General features: G+C 49.8%; 6 protein-coding genes across 6 annotated transcripts; 4 read left to right on the forward strand and 2 right to left on the reverse strand.

Moving 5' to 3' along the window:
- Positions 1-3,398: 3,398 nt before the first annotated feature.
- Positions 3,399-12,424, forward strand: KD926_000835 (lovastatin diketide synthase LovF; the record flags this gene model as incomplete). The annotated part of the gene is made up of 7 exons (XM_053104656.1): positions 3,399-4,514; positions 4,575-4,698; positions 4,756-4,868; positions 4,926-5,259; positions 5,413-8,993; positions 9,056-10,237; positions 10,322-12,424. 7 exons carry the CDS (start codon positions 3,399-3,401, stop codon positions 12,422-12,424), a joined length of 8,553 nt encoding a protein of 2,850 aa, XP_052952099.1.
- Positions 12,425-13,309: 885 nt separating this feature from the next.
- Positions 13,310-15,294, forward strand: KD926_000836 (cytochrome P450; the record flags this gene model as incomplete). The annotated part of the gene is made up of 6 exons (XM_053104657.1): positions 13,310-13,580; positions 13,647-13,776; positions 13,840-14,186; positions 14,242-14,471; positions 14,619-14,812; positions 14,886-15,294. 6 exons carry the CDS (start codon positions 13,310-13,312, stop codon positions 15,292-15,294), a joined length of 1,581 nt encoding a protein of 526 aa, XP_052952100.1.
- A 2,366-nt stretch (positions 15,295-17,660) lies between these two features.
- On the forward strand, positions 17,661-19,431 carry KD926_000837 (cytochrome P450; the record flags this gene model as incomplete). Its single annotated transcript, XM_053104658.1, has 3 exons — positions 17,661-19,002; positions 19,061-19,165; positions 19,238-19,431. 3 exons carry the CDS (start codon positions 17,661-17,663, stop codon positions 19,429-19,431), a joined length of 1,641 nt encoding a protein of 546 aa, XP_052952101.1.
- A 499-nt stretch (positions 19,432-19,930) lies between these two features.
- KD926_000838 (uncharacterized protein) lies at positions 19,931-21,346 on the forward strand (the record flags this gene model as incomplete). The annotated part of the gene is made up of 1 exon (XM_053104659.1): positions 19,931-21,346. The coding sequence occupies one exon, from the start codon at positions 19,931-19,933 to the stop codon at positions 21,344-21,346; it is 1,416 nt and encodes a 471-aa protein (XP_052952102.1).
- Positions 21,347-22,117: 771 nt separating this feature from the next.
- On the reverse strand, positions 22,118-23,543 carry KD926_000839 (uncharacterized protein; the record flags this gene model as incomplete). Its single annotated transcript, XM_053104660.1, has 5 exons — positions 22,118-22,274; positions 22,404-22,601; positions 22,690-23,069; positions 23,188-23,285; positions 23,354-23,543. The coding sequence occupies 5 exons, from the start codon at positions 23,541-23,543 to the stop codon at positions 22,118-22,120; spliced, it is 1,023 nt and encodes a 340-aa protein (XP_052952103.1).
- Positions 23,544-24,019: 476 nt separating this feature from the next.
- Positions 24,020-25,094, reverse strand: KD926_000840 (SDR family oxidoreductase; the record flags this gene model as incomplete). The annotated part of the gene is made up of 3 exons (XM_053104661.1): positions 24,020-24,435; positions 24,509-24,699; positions 24,799-25,094. The coding sequence occupies 3 exons, from the start codon at positions 25,092-25,094 to the stop codon at positions 24,020-24,022; spliced, it is 903 nt and encodes a 300-aa protein (XP_052952104.1).
- Between the last annotated feature and the right edge of the window lie 331 nt (positions 25,095-25,425).

Genomic DNA, 25,425 nt, shown 5'->3' on the forward strand with positions numbered 1-25,425 from the left:
CAATGTCCGCGTCATGGCTGAGAGCTGGGCCCACACTTTGCTGGACCAGGTACTGTGATCTTGCTACTGATCATAAACGTAACCGAACTGGACTTTTCTCTAAGAGAGTTTCCCAGCTTGTAAACCTATCACTAAACACAGAGCGCTGTCCAACTCTGTTCGCGGGGGTAGGCCCCCTTGCTTACCAGTTTGGGCTTAGTGCAGTTGTTTCCTGCATAGTAGGTAGTTAGTCTCCTCCCTCGTGATCTCCTAGAGAGCTTAGAATTCACGCTTTTTATTCCTAGGGCTCGGCATGAATAACGAATATTCGTAATTTTGTTCACGTGGTAAGGACGAGACTTCACTTGGTATTCTCCAAACTATAAATATCTCTCAACAGCATCACTTTCCGCATCGTCTCACCTTTCATAGAGTGCCGACGTACCCCTAACAGATCTCTACTACGGCTAAACAATCGCTCTACTGCGACTTCAGCTGCCGGGATAGCAAGATAATCCCTGGCTGCGGCTGCCATCCGTGGGTACCCATCCTTGTGCGTCCTCTACCAGGCAAATAATCAATCTTCATCTTTTGTTATAGATTTATCAACCGTTACTACACCTTTCTCAAAGTAGCGGTCAATATCTGAACGTTAGATCACTTGTAGTTGCAGTTTTTGCAGGATACAAGCCTCTAGGCTTTGCCGCTTGTTGTCCTGATTAGGTTTAGATATTGATTGCTCCAGTGACAGTTTTAATGGGAATTGCTCGTGCAAATATCCTTAATAGATTGAATTACTTTTGGTGCTGTCACTGGCCCAAGCTCCTTATCCAACAAGAAGGTTTTGAAACGTGGATCAAGGACAAGAGCTATATAATAAATATCTTGGGCGTCTATCAGTTCATAATATTTCTTGTATTTCTTTATCCCTGCGGAGACAGCAGACGTAATTTCAGAGCTAAACCCTAAAAAGTTACCTTGTGCAAAAGCAGCATCTTCGAGCATATCGTTCAGTTCGTAATAGATAGGAATAGCTAGGCTGATTTAGGATTGTCGCCGGAAAACTAGTTAAGTGAACTCATCGAACTTAGAGAGGATCATTTCGAGCTGTTGTAACTGTAACCAGTTGTCAGCCGAAAAGGGCGGAAACTGGTTCTGATACTTTATCCACTTCTGGATTTGTGTTTTAGCTTACAAGGCTCCCTGGACCATACGGTATATAGAAATCTAACGGGTTTCCATATTATACTTGATAAACTTGTCATTCAAGCTATTTGCTTGGTAAGTCATTTTTTATTGTTATTATTGTTGAAATATCCTCAAGATTCAGAGAGCTATAATTCGAATCCGGGTTAACGCGGACTGCCGTCTGATTTTCTTATTTCCCTGCAAGAGACCACAGGCTTTAATAGCAGATTTGTGATCTCCACATTTCATCCCCGAGAGGATATCGCGGACAATAAGATTAAAGACATGTGCAAGGCACCGGATGTAACTGTCAATACCTTAGAATCGGAGACGTCCTTTATCAGGTACCTTGGAATCCTCCGATTTGTGCTCTTCCAAAAGGTTGAAATATAGCTCAGACGCCAGTGTTTCATTATTTGACGCATTATCAGCTGTGATTGTGAGCAGTTTCTCTTCAATACAAAGCTCGACAAGCATTTTCTGCAGAGTTTCTGCTATATTTTCTCCGCTGTAGGATCTAGTAAGCTCGCTGAACTCTAGCACTCTCTCTTGATATTTAAAGTCAGTGGACACCCAGTGACCGATAACTCCTAAAATAGCTTTGTGGTTCTTGCTTGTCCAGACATCCAATAAAAGCGCAATTGTAGAATATGTCCGTGCTAGTTCGTCAATCAACTGCATCTGATAACGATCAAAATCTACGTCGATACGTCGGATAACCGTTCGAGAAGAGAATGGAAAGGGAACATCCGGTAAGTCCTTAAATATCTATCAAAACGCAAGGGACTCAATTGCCGTAAATGCTTTATCATCTGTCATAACCTATCGAAGTATATTCTGTTCCAATAGAGCTCTGGTATCGTGCTCGGCTCGGGACTGAAATCTTGATGCAATCCAGAGCTGTTTTGTCTCACTGAAACTCTTACATGGCTCCTCTGGATCGTACTTCTCAAAATTTTTGTGTTTGGCTAGGTAAGTCTTCATGTTTCTTGTCGATGTTGCCCTCGCCGAATCTGTAGTTTTTTAACTACAATGAATACATTAAATCTCTCGATCTTTAAGCAGTTGCTAGCTTCGCCTAGATCGCCATAGCCTGCCTGGAAGAGGACTGACTCGAAATTGATTCTAAAGCCATTGATTCAGTGGCTTGATGCGGGATTTGCTGTGCGATTTATATGGCCGTGTCGCGTCCGTAAGGCTTCTAGAGCTCCCTAGTGGAATAGATTCCGAAGGAGTAGGTAGATTGAGATGCAGCTGACTGGCGAATCTTCTGGATCAATTAATTCTAAACGATCCAGTGGCGGGTCCAATCGGGGTTTCTTTCTGATATGATCTTTAATATCGTCTTCATTACTTCCGGCATTCAAGAGGTAATAATCTATTCTCTGAGACCGTTGAGGGCGTGGTAGACATTCGATAGATGAGCTGCTGGAAGCATCATTGTTTGAAGCTTGCAATTCAGCATCAAACATTCTGAAGTCCAAAACTGTCATCGAAAATGGGAGTTTGAAATGAACAGGTCAGATTCGGACGCGTCTTGAATAAATAAACGCACGTGATACGCCTTCTCTTATTGGGTGGTAATCCATATTGGGGGTGGGGTAATATTCGTACGAATATTCGTACGAATATCGGGCCTGCGAATACGAATATTCGTGGAGATCTGTGTGACCTCCTGAAGCCAGGGAACTTCCCGGTGCGGAGGAACGTCCCGGAGGAACGTACTGGTTAGTTAGTATAAGATGTAGGGACCCTCCGGTAGGCATCCAGGGACCTTCCTGGATGCTTTGCAGGCATTCCTGCCTGAGGCGAAGCCTCGGGCAGTATATAGAGGCTCTAGATCCTCCCTTCTAGATAGTCTTTCTTCCCCATGGGAAAATTCTTTTACTCTGCACGGAGCAATTTGCTCGAGCTACTTCTTTGGACCGCTATTTTACTGCGAGTAGACCTGTGTCCAGCAACTGTGCAAGACTGCGCTAACGACTAGATTGCCTCCTTACTTGAGAGTACAAAGTCTGCTATTAGCGACCAGCCCTTTTTTGGGGTGCAGATTTCACAGGAAAACTCCTAGGTGTCCTCGATGAAGTTTCGGTCGAGACTGCATCTATTATCGTCTTTAAATACTAGTCTATCCCTTTCACGCCTGTAAGCTGCCCAATAATTTGTCGGTGTTACTGTGCTCGGATTCTAAGGTGTAACATTTCACGGGCGGAAATATTTCTTATCGAACGATGGCTGGTCTTGATCCAACCATATCGCCAGCAGGCTTTCTATCATACTATAAAGATGACCATGACCATGTAGTACACCTCGAGAATGACAAGAATTGCGAGCCAGTCCCATTCCCGATCGCTATTGTTGGTATGTCAATGAGGCTCCCCGGTGGCGTCAACTGTGAAAAAGAGCTTTGGGATTTGTTGATCAACAAGCGAGATGGCCGTTGCACGGTTCCTGAGGACCGCTACAACATTGGGGCTTTCTACGATGAAAGCCGCCCTGGTGCAATTCGGACCCAACACGGTTATTTCCTTCAACAAGACATATCACACGTTGATGCTGCATTCTTCGGCATGAGCAAGATCGAAGCCGCGAAACTTGACCCACAACAACGAATACTGCTTGAGGTTGTATGGGAATGCATGGAAAATGCAGGTCAGATACCTGCCGAGTGCCGAGGGAAGAACATTGGATGTTACGTCGGAGTGTTTGGAGAGGATTGGCTAGATCTTATGAGCAAGGATACACTGGCCATCGACCGTTATAGAGTAGTCAGCGCAGCTGATTTCGCTCTTTCAAACCGAATATCTTATGAGTTTGATCTACGGGGCCCTAGCATCACATTTCGAACTGGTTGTTCCTCGGCGCTGGTGGGTCTTCACGATGCCTGTCAGGCGTTGTATGCAGGCGAATGTTCCTCGGCGCTGGTGGCTGGTACGAATCTAATCATTACCCCAACAACAACTACCGCTATGTCAGAGACTACGACACTCTCCCCAAGCGGCGTTTCCAAAACCTTCGATGCTGCAGCAGACGGTTATGGGAGAGGCGAAGCCGTAAATGCAATCTATATTAAGCCCTTAGACGCTTGCCTTAGAGATGGGGACCCGGTTCGTGCTGTGATCCGGTCTACAGCTGTCAACTGCGATGGCAAAACACCGACCATCACAACTCCGAGTTCCCAGGCACAGGAAACGCTCATTAGAAGGGCTTATCAGAAAGCACGAATTGCTGATCTGGCTAAAACGGCATTTTTTGAATGTCACGGAACCGGAACGATTGTGGGGGATACTGCGGAAACATCTGTTATTGCTAAGGTGTTTGGTAAAGATGGCATACACATTGGAGCGGTGGGTTCATATTCAGGAATGACAACCACGTTTAGTGATATATTGACTGACGTATACCAGGTGAAACCAAACTTGGGCCATTCAGAAGGTGCATCGGGAATTACCGGTGTCATTAAAAGTGTCCTGGCACTTGAGCACCAGACCATTCCTCCAAACATACATTTCAAGGACCCGAATCCCAACAGTGAGATGATCCCTTCCCTTGCTTCAAAATTTATGATGCTAATTCGCATGTTAAAAGTTCCTTTCAAAGAAGCGAAGTTGCAGGTTCCTGTCGATACGACGCCGTGGCCGGCCGATAAATGTGAAAGAATCAGCGTCAATTCGTTCGGTATTGGAGGCACCAATGCTCATGTGTGTCCTAGATCCCTCCCTGCGAGCCCTTCCAAGATCTTCAGCTAATATCATCAGCTTGTTTTGGATTCTACATATTCTGTGTGTGGAGAGTCTATGCATAGGGCTGTTTCCGGCAATGGGACAGGTCCTCACCTTTTACTTGCCTCTGCGAAGTCGACAACTTCGCTTGATAGCAGTATCAAATCAATCAACAGTTACCTTGAAGCTACTCCATCTGCAGTGGCTGACATGTCATACACCCTGGCATTTAAACGGGAGCACATGCAACACCGAGCGTTCGCAATAGCCGAGAAAGACGGCTCAATTTCGACGTTCGAAAAAGCTCGCGCTGTCTCCGCACAGATTTGCTTTGTATTTACCGGGCAGGGAGCACAATGGCCAGGCATGGGTAGGGAAATGATATTGAATTCTGAGAGTTTTCGTTTAACTATCCGGGCGTTGGACCAGGTATTGCACGGACTTGAGAACCCACCTGCTTGGAGCATTGAAGGCAAGTCCCAATGATAGGTTGACATCGGGGTCCTTTTCTGACAATCCATAGAGGAGCTCTTGAACACCAACGACGTGGATCGATTTCAGAAGGTGAGATTCTCTCAGCCTCTCTGTACTGCTATCCAACTTGGCCTTGTGGATTTCCTTCATGACCTTGGGGTCCGGCCATCCGTCGCCTTGGGCCACTCGAGTGGAGAAATTGCCGCGGCTTATGCTTCCGGCGCTATCACTGCCGCAACTGCTATCAAGATCGCGCATTTCCGTGGCCTGGTTATGGATTCGACAAAATCAAATGGCGCCATGGCAGCAATCGGCCTTGGACGTACCGAAGTGGAGCAATATCTGAGGGATGGTGTCGTTGTGGCGTGTGAAAACAGCCCTCAAAGCGTGACCATCTCTGGAAACAAGGAAGCAATAGATGATGTGTTGAAAGAAATAGATGCAAAGGGTGAGATATTCTGTCGACGTCTTGCAGTTAATGTTGCATACCATTCACACCATATGGAGGAGACGGGTGGATTTTTCGAATCTCTGCTTTCGGATATTTCTTTTAATAAGTCCATGACCCCACTGGTGTCCACCGTCACCAACGAAACGATTTCTGACCCCTGTCTTCTGAACCCTTCATACTGGAGGAAGAACGTGGAGTCCCCAGTCCTATTTAACACTGCTCTTCAGAAGATACTCTGCGGTAATGAGCAGAAAAAGGTACTTCTTGAGATAGGGCCGCATTCGGCTCTCTCTGGTCCTTTGCGGCAAATAATTTCTCATGCCGACGCGGGAGGGAAATGTTCATACACACCAACCTTTGTTCGGGGCAAAGACCAATGGGGGTGTTTATTGGCCACGGCGGGCCAGTTACACACCCAGGGCACTGATGTCAATCTATCGCGTCTGATTTGTCAGGGCACGACGTTGACAGACCTTGCCCCTTACTCCTGGGACCATAATGAATCGTTTTGGAACGAGTCCCGTCTGACAAAGGGCTGGAGACTTCGACAGGCTCCCCATCATGAGCTATTGGGAAGTCGAGCTCTTGAATCCAGCGACTTGGAACCCGTATGGCGGAACATGCTGCAGTTGGAAAATGTAACATGGATCATGGAACATAAGATCGGGGGAGAAATCGTCTTCCCAGCGGCTGGATATGTGGCCATGGTAGGAGAGGCTATCCAGCAGATCTCCGGGACGCCCGAATATTCAGTGAAAAATGTGTTTATGCGAAATGCATTAGTACTGAAAGAAACAAATACAGAAGCCGCCGAGATCATAACGAGCCTTCGACCAACAAAACTCACGGATCATCTGGATTCGCAATGGTACGACTTCTCAATCACTGCGCATCAGGACGGGGTGTGGAAGAAACATTGTGTTGGACAAATTCGAGCAGAACCAGATGGACTCGATTGCGGGGAAGGTCCAATTGTTTCCTATACACGCAAAGTACCGGCCAAGGAATGGTATGAGGCATTGGAAAACAGAGGTCTTGAGTACGGTCCTCGATTTCGCGGGCTGCGTGATATTACTGCGAGCCCGACGAGTACCGAGGCCGCGGCAATTTTACATGATGCGAGCGAGCTGAAAGCTAGCCGCTATTCCCTCCACCCAGTTTTGATAGACCAATGCCTCCAACTGTTAAGTGTAGCAGGTGCTCAAGGAATTAAACGTTCCATGACGCAGTTATGCATACCTACCGCGATCGAGAGTCTGTATATCGCTACTGGACGGGAATCAATGTCTTTGAAAGCGAGATGTGATGCAGCTGGAAGCACGATGACTGGCGATACCTTGTTGATTGCGGATGAGAAGCCTGTGCTTTCTCTGAAGCGATGTTTCTTCTTCGGCATCAGTGAATCGGCGCTCAATGATGAGAATGGGCCGTCTGCCGCAACATTAATCTGGAAACCTCATATCGATTTTATTCAACCTGAGACGCTACTTCCACCTATTCCAGACGACACGAATGGCGGAAAGCTGGGTTCAGAAATGACAAAACTTTTGATACTGGAAACTTATCACCAGACAAAATCATCCTGTCCAACAAAGGAACATTTGAAAAAGTACCATAAGTGGTTGTCCTCGCAATACGAGAAGATAAAAGATGATGATCCTGGTCTTCTTCCTGAAATGAGGGATAAGTCTGCCTCCGACCCCCAAAGCCGTCTGCCACGGATCCAAGAGCTGGAGAAAACCATCAAAGACCCTTTGGCGAAGAGTTTAAATACTGCGGCCCAGGAGGTTCTGTCGAATATCCAAGATATCCTCGATGACAAAATAAGTGCCCTGGAGGTAATTATGGAAAGCGATGCTGTCCGATTCATGTACGAAGAGTCGTCTCGGCTATGCCACCCGGAAAACTTCTTGTCCCTGCTCAGCCATTCACGACCTACTCTCAAAGTGTTGGAAGTTGGCGCAGGAACTGGTGGAGCCACTGCGGTTGCTCTCGATGCCTTGTTCTCTACAACAACTCATAAGAGCCGCATGTACTCGAGCTACACTTCTACTGACATATCAGCGGGTTTTTTCTCTCAGGCAAAAGAGCGCTTTAAGGACTTCCCGGGGCTTGGTTACGAGACGCTCGATATATCTGCGGACCCTGAAGAGCAAGGGTTTGCCGCGGAAGACTACGACTTAATCATTGCCTCTAATGTCGTTCATGCTACTCCAAGGATCTTGGAGACACTCAAAAATCTTCGTAAGCTTTTGGTTCCAGGGGGTCGGTTGTTCCTCACAGAGCTTTGTCCCACTGTCCCAGCTTTGAACTACATCATGGGTACTCTTCCTGGTTGGTGGAGCTCGGAGGACTCAAGGGAAATACCAATGATATCTGTCGCGCAATGGCACCAATGCCTTCTAGATGCTGGATTCACAGGCGTTGACATTGTCCGATATGATCGCGAGCCACCTTACAATATGAATGCCTATATGATCTCGCAGCGGCAAAGGACCACGAGACCACTTGTCAGAGATATCAGCTTCCTTCACAGCGGCACAGTCTCCAGGTGGGCGCGCGATCTCGAACAGGCATTCTTAGCCAAGGGAGTCAATGTTCAATGGTATACCCTGGACGAACTACCTTCTTCAATCAATGACGTTATATCATTGATTGAACTTGATTCCCCGTTCTTCAACTGTCTTTCAAATCAAGAATTCCAGGCCTTCCAAAATTTCGTTTCACGTGTCAAAGAGTACTGTCTCTGGCTGATTCGCCCAGTCCAGCTCGATGAACAAGATCCAGATCCTAGGTTTGCCCTGACACTCGGACTGATGCGAACAGTACGGAAAGAATTTGCGGCAAGATTTGCAACCCTTGAACTGGACCAAAAGGACACCAGTGCGACAGAAAACGTCTATCAAGTATTCCAAAAGACTTTCAGTCACAGACATGAGTCACCGGCGGACAACGACCACGAATTTGTTATCAAAGATGGGACAGTCCAGGTGGGCCGGTTCCAATACGATTATTTCCAGGATCTCATGGCCAGGGGCCAGGGACTTGAACCGAGGTCTTTGGATATTGGGTGCTTTGGCATGTTTGACTCTCTGACTTGGGCCTTGGAAGGACGATCCAAACCCCTTGGTGAGCACGACGTTGAAGTGGACATTTGCTTTGTCGGATTAAATTTCAGGGTACGTATATGTGAGAAAAGAAACTCTCCGGATCAAATTGGTTTAATGATTATTTACTTTAGGACATAATGATATCGATGGGCCTGATGGGAGACACCAGCCAGATTGGCCTTGAAGCTGCCGGTATCGTTCGAAATGTGGGATCAGAAGTGAAAACCATCCAGGTTGGAGACCGAGTTTCCATCCTGAGGAAAGGTCTTATGGGTACTCGGAAGATAATTCCTGCGAGTTTTTGCTTCGTGATTCCTGATTATATGTCTCTCAAGGATGCAGCAGCGTGCCCTTGTGTTTTCTCTACCGCTATCTATTCCTTGATCAACTGCGGAAATCTGCAGAAAGGACAAAAGATTCTCATCCACAGCGCCTGCGGCGGCGTTGGCTTGGCTGCGATTCAGCTATGCCAGGCAATTGGGGCCGAGATATTCGCCACGGTTGGAAGCCAGGAGAAGAGAAACCATCTCGTGGAAACCTTCAATATTGCCGAAGACCACATCTTCGACTCGAGAAGCATTAGCTTCGAAAAGAATGTCATGAACATGACCGGTAATAGGGGTGTTGACTTGGTTTTAAATTCTCTTTCCGGAGAACTGCTGCATGCATCGTGGAGATGTGTTGCTCCTATGGGTAAGATGATTGAACTGGGTAAACGCGATTTTCTCGGGCACGGCAAACTGGATATGGACATTTTTGGTGCGAATCGGACCTTCGTGGGTGTGGATCTTCTTCAACGCGGCGAGCAGAACCCGTCACTCATGCGAAACACAATGGAACAATTCAAACAGTATTTGGATGAGGAGAAACTCAGTCCTATCCGGCCTGTTAATGTGTTTAACGCGTCTGATGTGGCTAAAGCATTTAGACACATGCAAGCTGGCAAGCACATTGGCAAAATTGTGCTTGAAATGCCTCGTGACCCATCCGAACTTTCGGTGTCCAAGTTGCAAGGAAAAGGTGCACTATTCCGTCATGACGCTTCATACTTGTTGGTGGGTGGTTTGGGAGGACTCGGGCGTGCTGTGGCCAGATGGATGTTGGAGAAAGGTGCCCGGCATTTGGTCTTCATGTCAAGGTCCGGTCTGGAATCATCTAAGAATCGAGAATTCATCCAAGATTTGGAGTCTCAGGCGGAGTGTCACACCACGACAGTCACTGGGGACGTGTCAAATGCTAACGACGTTGCACGAGCGGTGTCTGGCGCGACACGACCACTGGCAGGAGTCCTGCAACTTTCCATGGTACTTCATGTGAGTGTTTCTGTTAAAGACTATCATTCCTGATTGACATTCTACATGAGAAAGTTATTGTTGCTAATTTCCGCCATCCAATAGGATCAAACTCTGGACAAGATGACGTATGAGGAGTGGATAGAAGTCCTTGCTCCTAAAGTCCAAGGTACTTGGAATTTACATCACGCAGTCGAGAAACAGCCACTCGACTTCTTTATCTTGTTCAGTTCAGTCTCCGGTATTGCCGGAAATAGCGGACAAGCTAATTACGCAGCTGCCAATACCTTCCTGGACGCCTTTGTGACGTACCGTCACTCAAAGGGATTACCAGCTAGCGTGCTCGACCTTGGCTTTATGGGTGATGTTGGCTTCGTCTACGAGAACTTCAGCAGGATGTTGGACCGAGCACGCATGACATCTTGGGAGATTCTCCAGGAGGGTGATCTTCTTAGAGCTCTCGAAATTCTGATAATCCAGGGCACGCCCCAGCTTGCCATAGGTATGGGGACTACTAAACCCCCGTCGGAGATTGAGAAGGGTGGCACGATGGGACAGGACGCTCGCTTTCTTGCATGGCACAATATGCTGGTAGGCACTGGTGGAGAGGATACAAGTCAAGATAACGAGCTGAAAGCCTTGGTGGCCTCAATCAAGCGTGATCCAGCTCTTCTTTACGATCCAGCCACTGAGGTCAAAATTACGTACGAGATCGGTCGCATGGTTGCCACAAACATGTCATATCCTACCGAAATGACAGAGGAGGAACTTGTTGAAATTACAATCGATTCGTTAATGACCATCGAGATACGCAGCTGGTTCCGGCGCAATGTCGGCATTGAGGTGTCAATCGCAGAGATTTCCAATGCAAGAAACGTCAAAGGGCTCGGCGCGATCACGATGAAGATTCTTCGCGAAAGGCACAATGCTAGAGAGCTTGAAAATGTGAAAGGGGCCATCGTGGGTGCAGAAACAAACCAGGTCGATGAGGTTGCGCTTTTTAGGGAAGATTTGGAGCTGGCTAAGAATCTGCAGCCAATATCAGCCCCTGTTCCGTGCTGGCATTCCGAATCCGAAGGTCGAGTATTCCTGACTGAAGCAACCGGATTTTTGGCTGCCTTTTTCCTTTCACACTTAGCCAGCCTTCCACAGGTGAAAGAAATTGCCTGCTTGGTGCGGGCACCAGATGCCTCTACAGGCATGTCACGAATGAAAGAAACCCTGGAGCATTACGGACTTCCTCTAGATTTCGAGTCCAAGATTATTGTGGTTCCGGGTGATGTCGCCGATCCTACATTCAAGCTCGGACAGGACAAGTTTGAATACTTTGCTGAGTGGGCCAGCGTCATCTTCCATCTTACAGCCCGTTCCACCTACACGCTTCCGTACTCGAGCCATCGCGACGCCAATGTTCTTGGGATGTTCAACATGCTCCGATTTGCTAATACGAAGCGCCTCAAGCCACTCCACTATTCTTCTAGCATTTCAGCTTGCGGGGCATCCGTATACCTCGATGGGGGGAGGCTTGTTCCCGAAAACGAGAGACCGGCTCTTGATAACATGGAATCATTCATGAAACAGCACGTTGGCTACAGCCAGAGTAAGGTCGTGGCCGAAAGCATTGCCTGGAACGCCATTGAAAATGGTATGCCAGTGACCATATATCGACTGCCTCTTATAACCGGCCATAGCAAGACGGGGACTGCGAATGTAGAGGATGCTTTCAGTCGATTGATGGCCAGCTCTATCCGTATCGGATGTTATCCGATTGCCCCGGACGCCCGGTGCCAATTGGCTCCTGTGGACTTTGCCTGCTCAGCGATGCTGCGAATCTCACTGGGCAGCGACCGAAGCCATGCTTATAATTGTGTTTTGCCTGACCAGGATCAGACTCTGACATGGGATGAGACACTCGAGATGGTGGGCCAGTCCACTTCGCCGCCCTTAAAACGCGTGCCGCCTTCGGAGTGGACCAACATTTTTGCAATGCATGCGGCACAAAATCTCAAAGTCGCGTCTTCATATATTCAGGAAAAACTTCAGGAAGCTTTGGTCTTCTGGCAGACGGATAATGTTGAGAAGACCATGTTTGAGAACACAAATTGTCGACGGGCCTTGGCCGATTCCCCGGAGATCTTGGAGCTACCGTCCATGCCCGAGCTCTTGCGGGTTTACTTCACAGTGTGGTCCAAACTAGCGGAACAGTAGCGGTAAGATTGTGAGTTATAATCGTTGTTGACATGTTTATGCTTTGTTGGACTTCCATCCGGTCAGGAGTTCGCAAAATGAGACATCCCAAGGGAACTCTGTAGCGTGTGTGAATATCATATAGTACTCCGTTCTATTCCGATTCACTTGGGTGATTTCGTATATTTTGCTCTCTAGTTATAGTCATCCCACACGCCCAACTTTGGCGCATGTACTGTACCTCCACATTAAGATCTGGACTTATGAGACTATTCGACTTGAAGATATCACAAGAAGTCTCACATGCAAACTAGAATTGCTACGGTAGAGCTGATACACGGAATAATGAAAGCATAAGTCACAGGAAAGCTCTTATTAATCATGTCCCTACCTGGCAGCTAAGCCCCCTACTCCTCTCAGCGAGCGCATCTACCCCTCCAAGCACCCCTACCCTTACATTTGACATATATAGACCCCCGGGGGCGTTGCTCTTGGCATTTCTCTGATCACACTGAGCTGCGTCCTCGGTGAATTCGATGAACATCAATGCTGGGAAGGCCTTAGCATCATGGCATGTGGAATTGGAGGCCATAGCATCTATGTACCCGACTGGTTGGTTGGTTGGTTTGTTCCATTATCCTCTATTTCGGCTCCCGTTTATTTCAGAGCCACGCTAGAGTCGCCAGACTATACGCACAGGCGGCATGTATGTACCCACAGGAAGAGGATGGGGGGTTAGATTCTCCATAAAGGCCAGATGGACAGCGCCGCTAGCGGGTGTGATCTCGATGCAACTACGGGATAACGTATACCCACCGTACAGAGGGGCAACGCCACGTCCAACCGATAGGCGTGGGAGTCTGGGGCCAAAAAAAGTCATCATCGAAGGCTCCCCAAACTATTTCAATGCGGCGCTCACCTTCATGTTCGGCGCCGCAAGAGCTCAATCGGTTTCTCTCGCTCGAAACCAGCACTTTCATTATGGCGATTCTGGCTCACGTCATCCTCGGCCTCATCGGCCTTTACACCGTGAAATATCTCTTTTTTGATCGCAGAAAGGATAGTCTGCCATTGCCCCCGGGACCGCCTCCGAAACAAATTATCGGTAACCTATTGGATCTGCCACCGACGGGTTCGCAGGGCTGGCAGCACTGGCTAAAGCATAAAGATCTCTATGGTATGTTTGTTGTCGCCGACAGCCCGTTTGAGGGAACGCATGGCTAATCGATCTTTAATCGAATAGGTCCTATTAGTTCGGTCACGATATTCGGACAAACCCTGGTCATTTTGCATAGCCACGAAGCTGCAGTTGATCTCATGGAAAAGCGATCGGGTCAATACTCTTCGCGGCCTAACCTGCCGCTTGCTGAAATGTTTGAAGACCAGCCACCCTGTCAAAAGTCAAGTTTGAAATGCGATTTCTAACAGGCTGGCAGAACTGGCTGGAAGGCGAGCCTCCGTCATCTCCCCAGATCCGAGCGCTTCCGCGCCTTTCGTAAAACGATCTATCAAGACATTGGTACGACCGCTGCCTTGTTCAAGTATAACGGTATCTTGGAAGTGGAGTCCCATCGGTTCCTATATAAATTGCTTCATACAACGTCGAAAAAGCTACCTAAAAACATAACAAAGATGTCGGGTGCCGTCATTCTAAAGATGGTCTATGGCTACACTCTCGAGCCTCATGGTGATGATCCGCTACTCGACCTCATGCAAGCAACTATGACTGACTTCGCACGACTGATAATGCCTGGAGCTTGGATGGTGAACTTCCTGCCGTCTTGTGAGAGCCAGTCCATCTTGACGTCGCAGAGATCGAGAACTAATCGAATCGACAGTAAGCCACCTTCCTGAATGGTTTCCCAGTGACGGCTTTAACAAGCTTGCCAATGCGTACAATAAACGGGTAAACGTGCTGAACGACATGCCGTTTGAATTTACGCAAAAGCAAATAGCTCGCGAGGACTATACTCGCTGTTTTGTTACTGATCTTCTCGAATCGAAGTCCGATGAGGAGGTCGTCGTAAAGTGGACAGCTGCTGCGATGTTTGCTGGAGGAGCCGACACGGTAAGCTCGGCAATCGACCCCATTTGAAGGCAGTTATGTGCTAACCCATCCCGATCACCCTATATAAGACAAATTCTGCCATAACCAGCTTTTTCATGGTCATGGCCCTGACCCCGAACGTCCAGCGGAAGGCCCAAGACGAAATAGACCGAGTCGTGGGTACGAGTCCGCCTGCCGACCATGAAAGATCGAAAAAACCTGCCATACATCGAGGCATTGGTCAAGGAAACCCTGCGATGGCAGCCTGTTACGCCCATGGGGGTGACGCACACGGCAGCCGAGGATGATGTTTACAATAGATATCGCATTCCGAGGGATGCGTGCCTCGTTCCCAACGTTTGGTAGGTGTTTCTTTATTCTCCCCCCGAGCATCTCCCACGCTCAAAACCAGCCCACTGATCTCAATACAAATAGGTGGTTTCTTCATGACCCAAGTATGTATCACGACCCGATGGCGTTCAAGCCCGAGAGATTCCTTGTTACAGATGGCCATACGCCAGAACCTGATCCCAGCTCGATTGTATTCGGGTTTGGACGTCGCATTTGCCCCGGACGGCTGCAGGCCGAAGCCACCATCTACATGACCATCGCCCGGTCTTTGGCAGTGTTCAACGTCTCGAAAGCCGTAAAGGATGGAAAGGAAGTTCCTATTCCAATTCACTTCACAGCCTTGGCCGTTAGCCATCCGGATCCCTTCGACTGCCGGATTGATGTGCGTAGCCCAGGCCATCAACAGCTTATAGAGGCCGTTGAAAAAGAACAACCATGGATGAAAGGTTCCGCCGCCGAAATTAACCTAGATGCCTATTCTTACGAAATATGAGTCATTATCTCAAACAGTAGAGTTGACTAGGCTAGGGACAAGGATAAATAGGTCAGTACCGTATGCGCTCCAAAAGAACTCCCTGCAAGTGCGCCCCTTGCCTGCTTATCCGAGTACGAAAATCCCACCACTGCGCAACATATTGAAAATCTGAACTGACCCTACTCCGTAGTAATATATGCAGTAAATCTAACAGAGACAGTTATATACTTCGGAATAATCCCTAATCGCAAATGACAAAGTTTCATTGCCATTGGGAATGTTGGTATCCTTATCCCCCCAGGAAGCTCGAGGTAAGATGGAGTTATCTCCTCAATTGCCCCCCACCTTGGCGCATTTAAATTGGTAGTGATCGGCGTCTTATCTCCTAGAGCCAGAACTCCGTATGATCAGGCGAGGTGGCGTGTTTTTTGAGTTCTAACCATGCAGTGGACAATGGAGTAGAGCCTCCGGCCCCCGGTGTTGGATTTATTGCAATGAATACCAGTGGCCCGTTCCTCAAAAGCAAGAAAAGGGAAAAAAAAAAAAAAAAAAGATCAACCCCTGTCAACCGATGGGCAGGCATCTTCCAATACGAGAATACCACTAGCAATACATCCTTAAAACCTGGCTCGGAGAGGCCCTTCGAACTTGATGCAACCTTGGCCATTGTCTCAAGCAGTAAAGCCATCACCACTATTGCAGCGTTACAGTGCGTTAAGTGAAACCTATTCGGGCTGGACGATGACGACTCAACGATTGTCGTTGAACTTCAGGGCCCCAAGGTCATCACGGGCTGGAGTAGGTGGGATGGACGCCATCTTGCCCAGTGGGTCGTGGGCCGCGGTGCCAGACATTGCTTTTACGATCCAGCACCATCTCGGAGGACTCCCCGTGTCTATAGTAAAGACCAAGCAATAGCACAAGCAAGTTTCATATAGACGGAATATAGTGCTGATAGTTAGATTGTTTATACGTTCTCTCGGCTGTCTTCGAATATATCTTCGGTGTACGCACTATAATTCCAATTCTAATATAGTCAAGAGACCAAGGACTAAACTCGTCTTCTTCATCGCTCTATTTGGTACACTGTACTCATCATGATTAGAAATGAACACGATAGTCGAATTTTAATAAAAGATTTTCCATACACTCATGCCGTCATAGCAGTCCCTTTTTGTTAGTATATAATATATAGCAGCGATCAAAACGCTATAGGGCTTCACAAGTTAGTTTCTGCTATTTTGAAGCTTGTCTCATTGCATTCCTATTGATTAATAGTTCATATGTAAATATTATATCAGAATAGACCTCTTATACTCTACAAAATTCCCATCTATCAGGATAACCTTGAGTGTCGGTCTCCTCACTTCTCGACTATCTCCAGTGCTTCAAATGCCGCTCAAATGCAATGTCGATCACAACACATGGGCTAGTGCTAATAGGGAAAAGAACCTGTGCGGTTATTTTGGGAACCTGCGTTTTAAGCCAACCGTGAATGTACCTTAAAAGTATACTTCTCTAGACGCCGCTCCTCATATGTTCCTTATTTCCTTACGTCTCAACGCTCTAGGGTCCGTCATAGGTCTCGAAATATTTAGCACTATATACCCTTCTCGGCAAGGGACAGAGGCTAAACATTTGGCGCGCCTCTAGGTATCTATGCTGTGTTATCTCCTGCGTTGCTATATTGTCTAGATGTCTATTAGTATTGAGTGAACCCTGGTGGCTGTCTGGGGAATCGCGCGTGTGGTCTATGTATAGTATGGATTTTCTTTCTGGGCCCTGGACTACCTGTAAGGCTAATATTGCGCGTTGATATTGTTGTTTACATGTTTATATTTTGTCGGGCTTTCATTCGGTCAAGAATAAGTAGAATAAGCTGTGCTTGTATTCCTGGGACCATTATTACATATATTAAAACCAAATATCATTCTGTTCTAATATTGGAACAAATACTTATGCATTGCTTTGCTTATATTATGTCACTGCGCATTCAATTTGAACTTATCCAACTTCCATGTTAAATCGCTATTTTTCAGGCTGTTGAACTTTGATTGCCTCAGGCATCAAGCGCCTACAGTGGTTTGATTCCTGAGGCAATCTGCCAAGCACCCCTCCAAGGCACCCTTTCCATAGGACACGCGGCATGGCATGGTGCTATATCGTGGAGTATATGCAGGTCTCTCGCAGCGACCTGCATGACTGGCGTGGTGTGCTTGCTTACTACTGCCTTCTCAGTGGACTTTTCAGTGGACTCTGTTCGGAGCGGTCAATCCAGCTGGCGTGGGGCCAAGTGTTGGGCCATTTATTTGTCATATATTTGAGAAGCAAGAATCGGCCTCAAATTCAGTCAACAAGAGAAATCCTCCAACTCTACCAACAGAATGGAGGTGGCCATGCATCCGACCGCCCACGCGGCGGTCCTCGGCATCCTCAGCCATATCTTCTACTTTAACCGCGGTGAACACCACCTCTACGCCGAGGCCTATATCAAGTTTTTCGTAGGAATCGCTACGGCCACCGTGCTCGGTCTGCGATACCTGTCCAGTCCTGCCGTCAACTTCGTTGACGCTGTGCGCATCGCCACCCAACTCCTGGCCTCTTTTCTGGCCGGTCTCTACGGCAGCCTCGCCGTCTACCGACTATGGCTGCACCCGCTGGGTCGGTTCCCGGGGCCCCGGGCAGCGCGCCTCTCGTCCCTCTATATGGTTGGACGCATCGGGCACGCCTGCCACACGCTCCTCGACCTGCATGCTCAGTACGGACCGTACGTGCGCACTGGCTCGTCAGACCTCTCCGTGATCGACCCGCATGCAGTCGAGGCCATTTACGGCACCCGCTCTCCGTGCACTAAGGACCCTTGGTACGACTGGTCGCACGGAAATCACTCGCTGAACACGCACCGCGACCCGGTCAGTCACCATATCCACCGACGCGCCTGGAGCCCCGCCTTCAGCGACAAGATGGTGCGTGGCTACGAGCTCCGCGCGCGGGTCTACCGCCAGAAGCTCGTCGAGCAACTGCGAGCTAGCGGAGCCACTCCCGTCGACTTGCACCACTGGATCAGTCTGTACAGCTTCGATGTCATGGGCGACCTTGCGTTCGGCAAAAGCTTCGGGTGTTTAGAGACGGGAGAGGAGCACTGGGTCGTCACGCTACTCAAAGGGTCGATGGTATTTTTCGGCATCGGGTTCCCCGTCTGGGTCTTCCTCACGATCCGCAACACCCCCGGCCTGATGTCTGACTTCTGGAAACTGGTGGACTGGTGCGCGAAGCGATTCCAACAGCGGTTGGAGAACGAGCCCGAGGTGCCCGATATCAGCGCCGCGTTGATCGGCTCCCTGCGCGGCAAGCCACCTACCCCTGACGAGATTCACCGATTGAACAGCGATGCGCGTGTCGTGCTGATCGCCGGTAGCGATACCACGGCCAACGCCTTAACGGCGATCTTCTACCTTCTCGCGCACCACCCGCATGAGATCGAAAAATTGCGGCGCGAGCTCGAGCCCTATCGTGACGCGGACCCTTCCGCCGGGGACGAATTCCTGCATTCGCAGATCGCGCAGCTCCCGCACCTCAACGGGGTCATCAACGAGGGGCTGCGTCTCTTTCCTGCTGTTCCAGGCACTCTACCGCGGAAGACGCCGCCGGAGGGGATCGTCGTCCAGGGGGTGCGTATTCCCGGCGATATCACGGTTTATTGTCCGCAGTGGGTGATGGCGCGATGTGGGTATCTCCTTTCTTCTACTTCCACTTTCTGACACCTCATTACTGATAAAGAGAGCAGCGGAACTATCCTACGCCAAGCCGTTTGAATTCATCCCCGAGAGATGGTACAGCCGACCGGAACTCATTCGGAACAAATCGGCCTTTATACCGTTCAGTATTGGTAGGAAGAATCCTCAGAATCAGGCTCTCTGCCGTGAATATGTCTGCTAATTCAATTTGAATAATGTTATAGGACCATATAATTGCGTTGGCCGACCACTGGCGTTATTGAATATGCGCACCACGATCGCGCGGCTGATCACCAGCTTCGACATTGAGTTGGGGCCGGGTGAGACGAAGGAGAAATTCCTCCGCAACGTGAAGGACTGTTTTGTGATGGAGTTGGGGTCGTTGAATCTGACTCTGTCACCCAGGGGAGGGGCGTGATGCCTGTTGCCAGTGTTGGACTTTGTAATGTACGTAGATCTATCAATAGGTATCCTCAAATGACATGGTATTACATCGTTTTCGTACGGTATCAGGCCTGAGATAACCGACTGCGTACGCGTAAAACTCCAAACTCTCTCACAATTCCATACATGCAGGTGAGATTTTGGGGCCCCTCACGGCGCCTTCTCCGTTTCATGGCCAAGGCCTATCGGGGTTACCAGATTCAGTCTCACGGTGGAGTCGACCTTAGTGCTTACTTACTGTGGTCGGATCATCACAAAATATTGTCCATACTCAGGACTCAGTACGGAGTACAAACGCACCACTCCGGATTCTGTTGTCTTCCCGTGCATTTAAATATACGTCCTTCAGGGGCACTAGGGGAGGTTTGGTGAAGGGGGCAAAAAAAACAAAAAATCAAAAAAAAAAAACAAGAAAAAACCTCCCCCAGAACACACACCTCTCCCTCCCACCGTCCTGCGAAACTAAACGAGAAATGTCGTGGACTGAACAGCGTGACGGCTCCTGGAGTCGGCCACTTGACTGCCATGATCGACTCTTCCAGTTTATTGGCGACCAGGCCAAGCCGCTGGATCGCGAGCACTGGCTGCTCGTGGGGAATGTGCGGCTCAAGCTGTCCCCCACGAAGGCGGACTCGATAGCGGACGAGCTCCGCCAGGCGTGGAAACGACTGCGTTTGCAACACCCCGACATTGCCCTCGAGCTGGTCGAGGGGAACGAGAAGCGGTACCTCCCCGTGCATAGCCAACAGGCCCTCCACGCCTGGAGCGACGCTACTTTTCGCATCGAGTCCGACGTGCCGTCCGCCGATCATTTCTTCACTCATCGGCTGCGACGCGCCGACCCTCAAGCCACCTGCCACTGGGTCCCGGCTAGCTGCGAACTGGTTCTCGTCTCCCAGCACTGGCGCTGGGACGGATGTGGTCTTCTCATGATGCTCCACGAGCTGCTGGCTCAGCTGGAGCATCCACCCTCGGCCCCAACAGCCTCCGTCGACTTGGACGGCCGCGAGGCTGCCCGCCTGGTCCCATCTCTCGATGTCGTCCTGGGCATGCCGGAGATCGAGAAAGAGGACAAGACCCGTGCGCTCGGCTGGGACAAACAAGCTGACGACCTCCTCGGCAAGTTCATCGCCGGGATACCATCCATCGGGGTTTACAAGGCTCCCTCGTCCTCCTCCGATGCGCCTTCGCCAGTGCCGCAGCTCCCCGGAAAGACGATCCGAGTCGAGCAAGTCATCCCACGAGAGCTCACAGCCTCCATCCGACGAGCCGCCCGCTCACGACACAACGTAACGGTGACCAGTGCGGTGCACGCATCAGCGATCGTCGCGACGGTGCGCGCCAACCCAACCTCCCCGGCCACACGCTTCACCTCCTGGGCGATGTTCGATCTTCGAAAACACTGTCCTGCGCCCTTCGACGGGCCCCTACATGCCCCCTCCCTCCGCACCTTTGGCCTCCCCATCAACCTCGACGCCCGTGCCCCCTGGCCCGATCTGGCACACGCCCTGCAAACCATCTACCACGAGCAGCCGTGGACACCCCCTGATAGCGACCTGCTGTACAATCGGGTCCCCTACATCAACAAGGTAATCACCATGCTCGCGACACCCCCGCCCCCCGACCTGCCTCCGGCTTCGGAACCCAGCATCAGCAGTCTCGGCGTGCTAGACCGCTACGTCAAACCTCGCTACGCAGACGACGTCGACGTCGCGGACGTCTCGGTGGCCGTGCATCAGCTGTCGCCGCAGCTGTACGTCCACGTGTGGAGCTGGGATGGGGAAATGCACCTCTCGACGTGCTTTAATGAGACGTACCACGAGCGGGAGTTTGTGACGGAGTGGCTGGCGGATGTGGTGGGGATTCTGGTGGAGAATCTCCTTTCTTAAGTTTCCCGTCTTTGGGCTCCGCCCGGGCGGGGCCTTTGAGTCCTTGACAATTCTTGATTTAAGCTTCCATAGCCTGGCCCTAAGGCCCCTAACTGCTCGGTAGCACTGGTTATATGTGGGGGTCAACATGGGATCCTCATTGACAGCCTTGCAGTTTGATGTTTTTGTTGCTAGCTAGGTGCCTACTGATTTTTATCTGTTGTGTGGATCAACATGGGATCAACATTGACAGCCATAGCCTTGCAGGATTATTTCTATCGAGTATTGATTTTCATCCGTTGTGAAAAGTGTTATTTTGAGGGTTGTGGGCAGGGGAAATTCTGCAAAGGAAATTTCAACGACCAAGAATGAACTGATCGTGTACTCCGTGGTTATGTAGGTATAGGCGTCTAGATACCTGAGGCAAGATGCCAAGTATTTCGCCGCTTACTTACGATACCTCTCCAGGGCACCTTTTAGACAGGCAACATCGTGAATTCTTCATACAACACTCAATCAATGAATTCAGTAAATGAAACACTTTGCTCACGTATATTGTACATCCTATGAGGCATATAGATCCGTGTATAATATTCATATCCCAAAACAGAGAAGAAAAAAGAAAGTATACCTTCACCCTCTACATAGACTCAGATGCATTAATAAATCCCGAGGGTGAGTTGTTGAGACAAGAACGCCTTTTTCCAGGCCCAGGTCCAAAAGAAAGAAAAAAGAGAAAGAGAGAAAAAAAAAAAAGGAAAACCCAAACCCAAATCCAACCTTAACTTACTCCTATTTCACATTCACATCAACACTTCGGTTCACGTAGATCGCCCCGGGTTCCATCTGATCCATCTGATATGATGGCGAGGCACTCCCGACCGTGAATTGCGACTTGACGTTGCTGGAGTCCTCGCCCATGCGGTAGTAGTGGGAAGGCTTAACGGCTCTGAAACGAAGGATTCAATCCAAGACAGGGGAGGAGGTTAGACTGGAAATTCGGAAGGAAAAAAAGAAAGACTTTTTTGGAGGGGAGTTGGGAAGGGAAGGGGCGAGGAAGAAAGAAAACGCAACGTACGGGTTTCTGGACGGATAGTTCCGGGTGATTTTCTCCCGCGCGGTTTTGAACAACGCCGCGTACGTCGGCATGCATGCGCAGAGGGTCGCCACGCCTAGCTGTACGGACGACCAGAACATGGTCATCGGGAGTCGTACGACCTCTGGGGATTTGGGATTCCACATGTATGCGATTTTGATGATACTGGTGACACAGGCTCTGTAGGTAGATCGGGTCAGATTAGGTTAGGTTGGGTTATCAGGGCAAAATGAAGTAGGACAAGGACGGGGACAGGGATGAAACGTACAGTCCACCCAGCAGGAAAATGCCGCCCACTTGGCATTTCCGCACGAAGTTCAGCTTCAGTGTATTGATCATCGCGAGTGGCAGGAGGAGAATATAAAAGTCAATGATGCAATTGGTCACCTCGAGACCTAGCCAAACGCTACCGCTGGGGAAGCAGTATTCGACGGAGCCCATGGCATCCCAGAGCATGTGGACGGGACGGCATAGGAAGGCGTTGATGAAGAAAAAGACGAAGAACCAGACGATGGAGAGGGCGATGGCGAGAAGATTAAAGCGCTGGAAGATGACGGAAATGGAGAAGAGGCTGTGGAAGAAGGCGAGGATCGAGATTTTGATGAAGGTAATGCTGGAGATGTAGAAGAGGTCGGCAACGTAGAGCGTCTATTGAGAGTTTTCAGTTTAGTGTAGTTCCAGTACAGTTCAGTCATGCCATTTTAAACACGAGATATGATCCGGCCCTCGTGGGAGACGGCAGAAAGAAGACAGGTCATAAACGCACCTGCATGAACGCCCTGCTCCACATCATCCCTCCGATTTTGGCATTGATGACGAAGTCGGTAAGTTCGAACGTGCCCGGTCCCGGACCGTCGACGATATCTGCGTTATCGGTCCAAGGTCAGCGACGAAGGGAACTCAAGGTCCAAGAGAAGTCGGGAAAGACCGACAGTGTATAAGTAAAGCGGCGAAGACGACGAAGAGCACGAGGGAAAAGAGGATGAGCCAGTCGGCGATGGTGAACTTCGTTCGCGTGGTGAAGCGGACGACAAAGCGCAGAAGGACGGAGAAAAAGGCCAAGCCGAGCATGGAAACCGCTCCGGCCAGGTTTTCTCGACCGGTTGGGTGAAGTGACTTCATTGTGAGGCGTGAACTTAGCCAGGAACCGTGAGCCGACCGGGGGGGAAGAGCAAGAAGAAAGGTCTTATAACAAGTGACCAGGCGGCGTGAAGAGCGAGAGGGTAAAATGGCAAGAGATGCGATGCGATGAGATCCGATCGGATGTACGGGCAGCCCCTTGGATAATACCCTTCGTGTAACAGCCAACAATCCCCCTCACCCTCCCCGGCTGCGACTAGCCAACTAAATTTGCGTGTCTTATGTATACCACTGCACTCGGGCTGCATGATCTTTTTGGGGGCGCAAAGGGGGCGGGGCTAAGTCGGCCGTCAGCCGGCATGGGCTTGGAGGCTTGCAGCCCGATCCCTGCGGCGCTTATGCGGGCCTAAGAAGAAATTGGAGGACGGCGGAGGGGAAAAATACAGAAATTGGTCTGGTGTCCGCCACCGAAGATGATTGTACGGAATCAGATAATGAAAATATATTGAATCGTAGGACTACTGAGGCAGATCGGGCATGGGGCCTTTGTGCCCGAGGTAATCCGTACTGCGTGCCACTTCCTCCCAGTCATCCGCAATTTGCGTCAACTGTTGAATCTTCTGGCGCAGGAAGCCCAGACTGTCGCTACCAAATGGAATTCGCAGGGGGATCTCGCGGCCCTCTGCGATTCCCGTCCCTTTTGCGATCTGGATTACCTTGCTGATCAGGTCCGCCGCATTCCCCGGCTCGTTTTTATAGTTCCCCTGGCCTCGAGCGCGACAGGCGTCGTTCAACGGGCGCCAGAAGTCCACCCGATACGGAACGTGGTTGATATTCTTCATGACCTCCGTGCTGAAGATACCTGGTTCAAGCAGTAGCGGCTTGATGCCGGGTGCCAACCATGCTAGCTCTTTGGCTAGACACTCCACAGCGCCTGCACATGCCGGTCGAGTTAGAAAGAGCAAACAAAGAGAGAGAGAGGGTGGGGGGGAAACAGGCGAACTGACCCTCGAGAGCAAACTTGCTGGCGACGTAGCCCGTCGACGCCGGATCGCCCCAAAAACCCGATTGCGAGCTCATATAAATGAGCAAGCCCTGGCCTTGGGCCCCTTTGCTGCGAAAATGCGGCAACGCGGCACGAGTCAGATTCAAAGGGCCATGGACATTGGTGTCAATCGACCGCTGCAGATCCTCTTGTCTGGAAATGTCGTTGTCAGTGGGGGCGCAGAGAGAGAGATACATAGAGAGAGAGAGAGAGATAGAGAGCTCGCTTGATTGATTGATTGGATCGCCTTACGTTAGTTCTTCGATCGCGCCACACTGAATGTAACCGGCGTTATTGACCAGCACGTCGACGCCGCCATAGATCTCTACCGCTTGCTGGAATTTGGCGTTCAATTCGGCTTGGGGCGCCGTCACATCGAGCTCGAGGATGGTGGCCCCAGTATCGCGTAGATGGGCTAGCCTCTCGTTGGCATTCCGTCCTGTTGCGATCACATTGTCGCCCAGAGCGCGAAGTTGGCGCACGAATAGCTCGCCGAAGCCGCTGGAGCAGCCGGTGATGAACCAGGTTTGTTTCTTGGAGTTGGTCATTTTTGAGAGAGACAATTTACTACTAAGCTGGAGGAGGATACCGGGGCTGCAGGGAACCACACTTATATGCGCAAGTAGAGGGATCAGGGGGGGGGGGAGAGAGAGGAAGGGGAAGGTACTCCGAAGTTGTCCTTAAACAAAGGGAAGAAGAAGGTGGAGACATCCATGCATAGTTCGTAAGATACAGAAGGACAAAAGTACCATACATACTGTACAATTCCGAACGGCAGTAATACTAGGACACATGGTTATATCTGACACGGGACACGGGATCTCACTTCTCAGCTGCCAATCCTCCTCCATCACACATACTAAAAATGCCCCCAACATC

This window comes from Aspergillus affinis (assembly GCF_023601865.1).
Source record: "Aspergillus affinis strain CMG 70 chromosome Unknown NODE_117_length_111466_cov_88_522368, whole genome shotgun sequence".
NCBI classification, from domain to species: domain Eukaryota; kingdom Fungi; phylum Ascomycota; class Eurotiomycetes; order Eurotiales; family Aspergillaceae; genus Aspergillus; species Aspergillus affinis.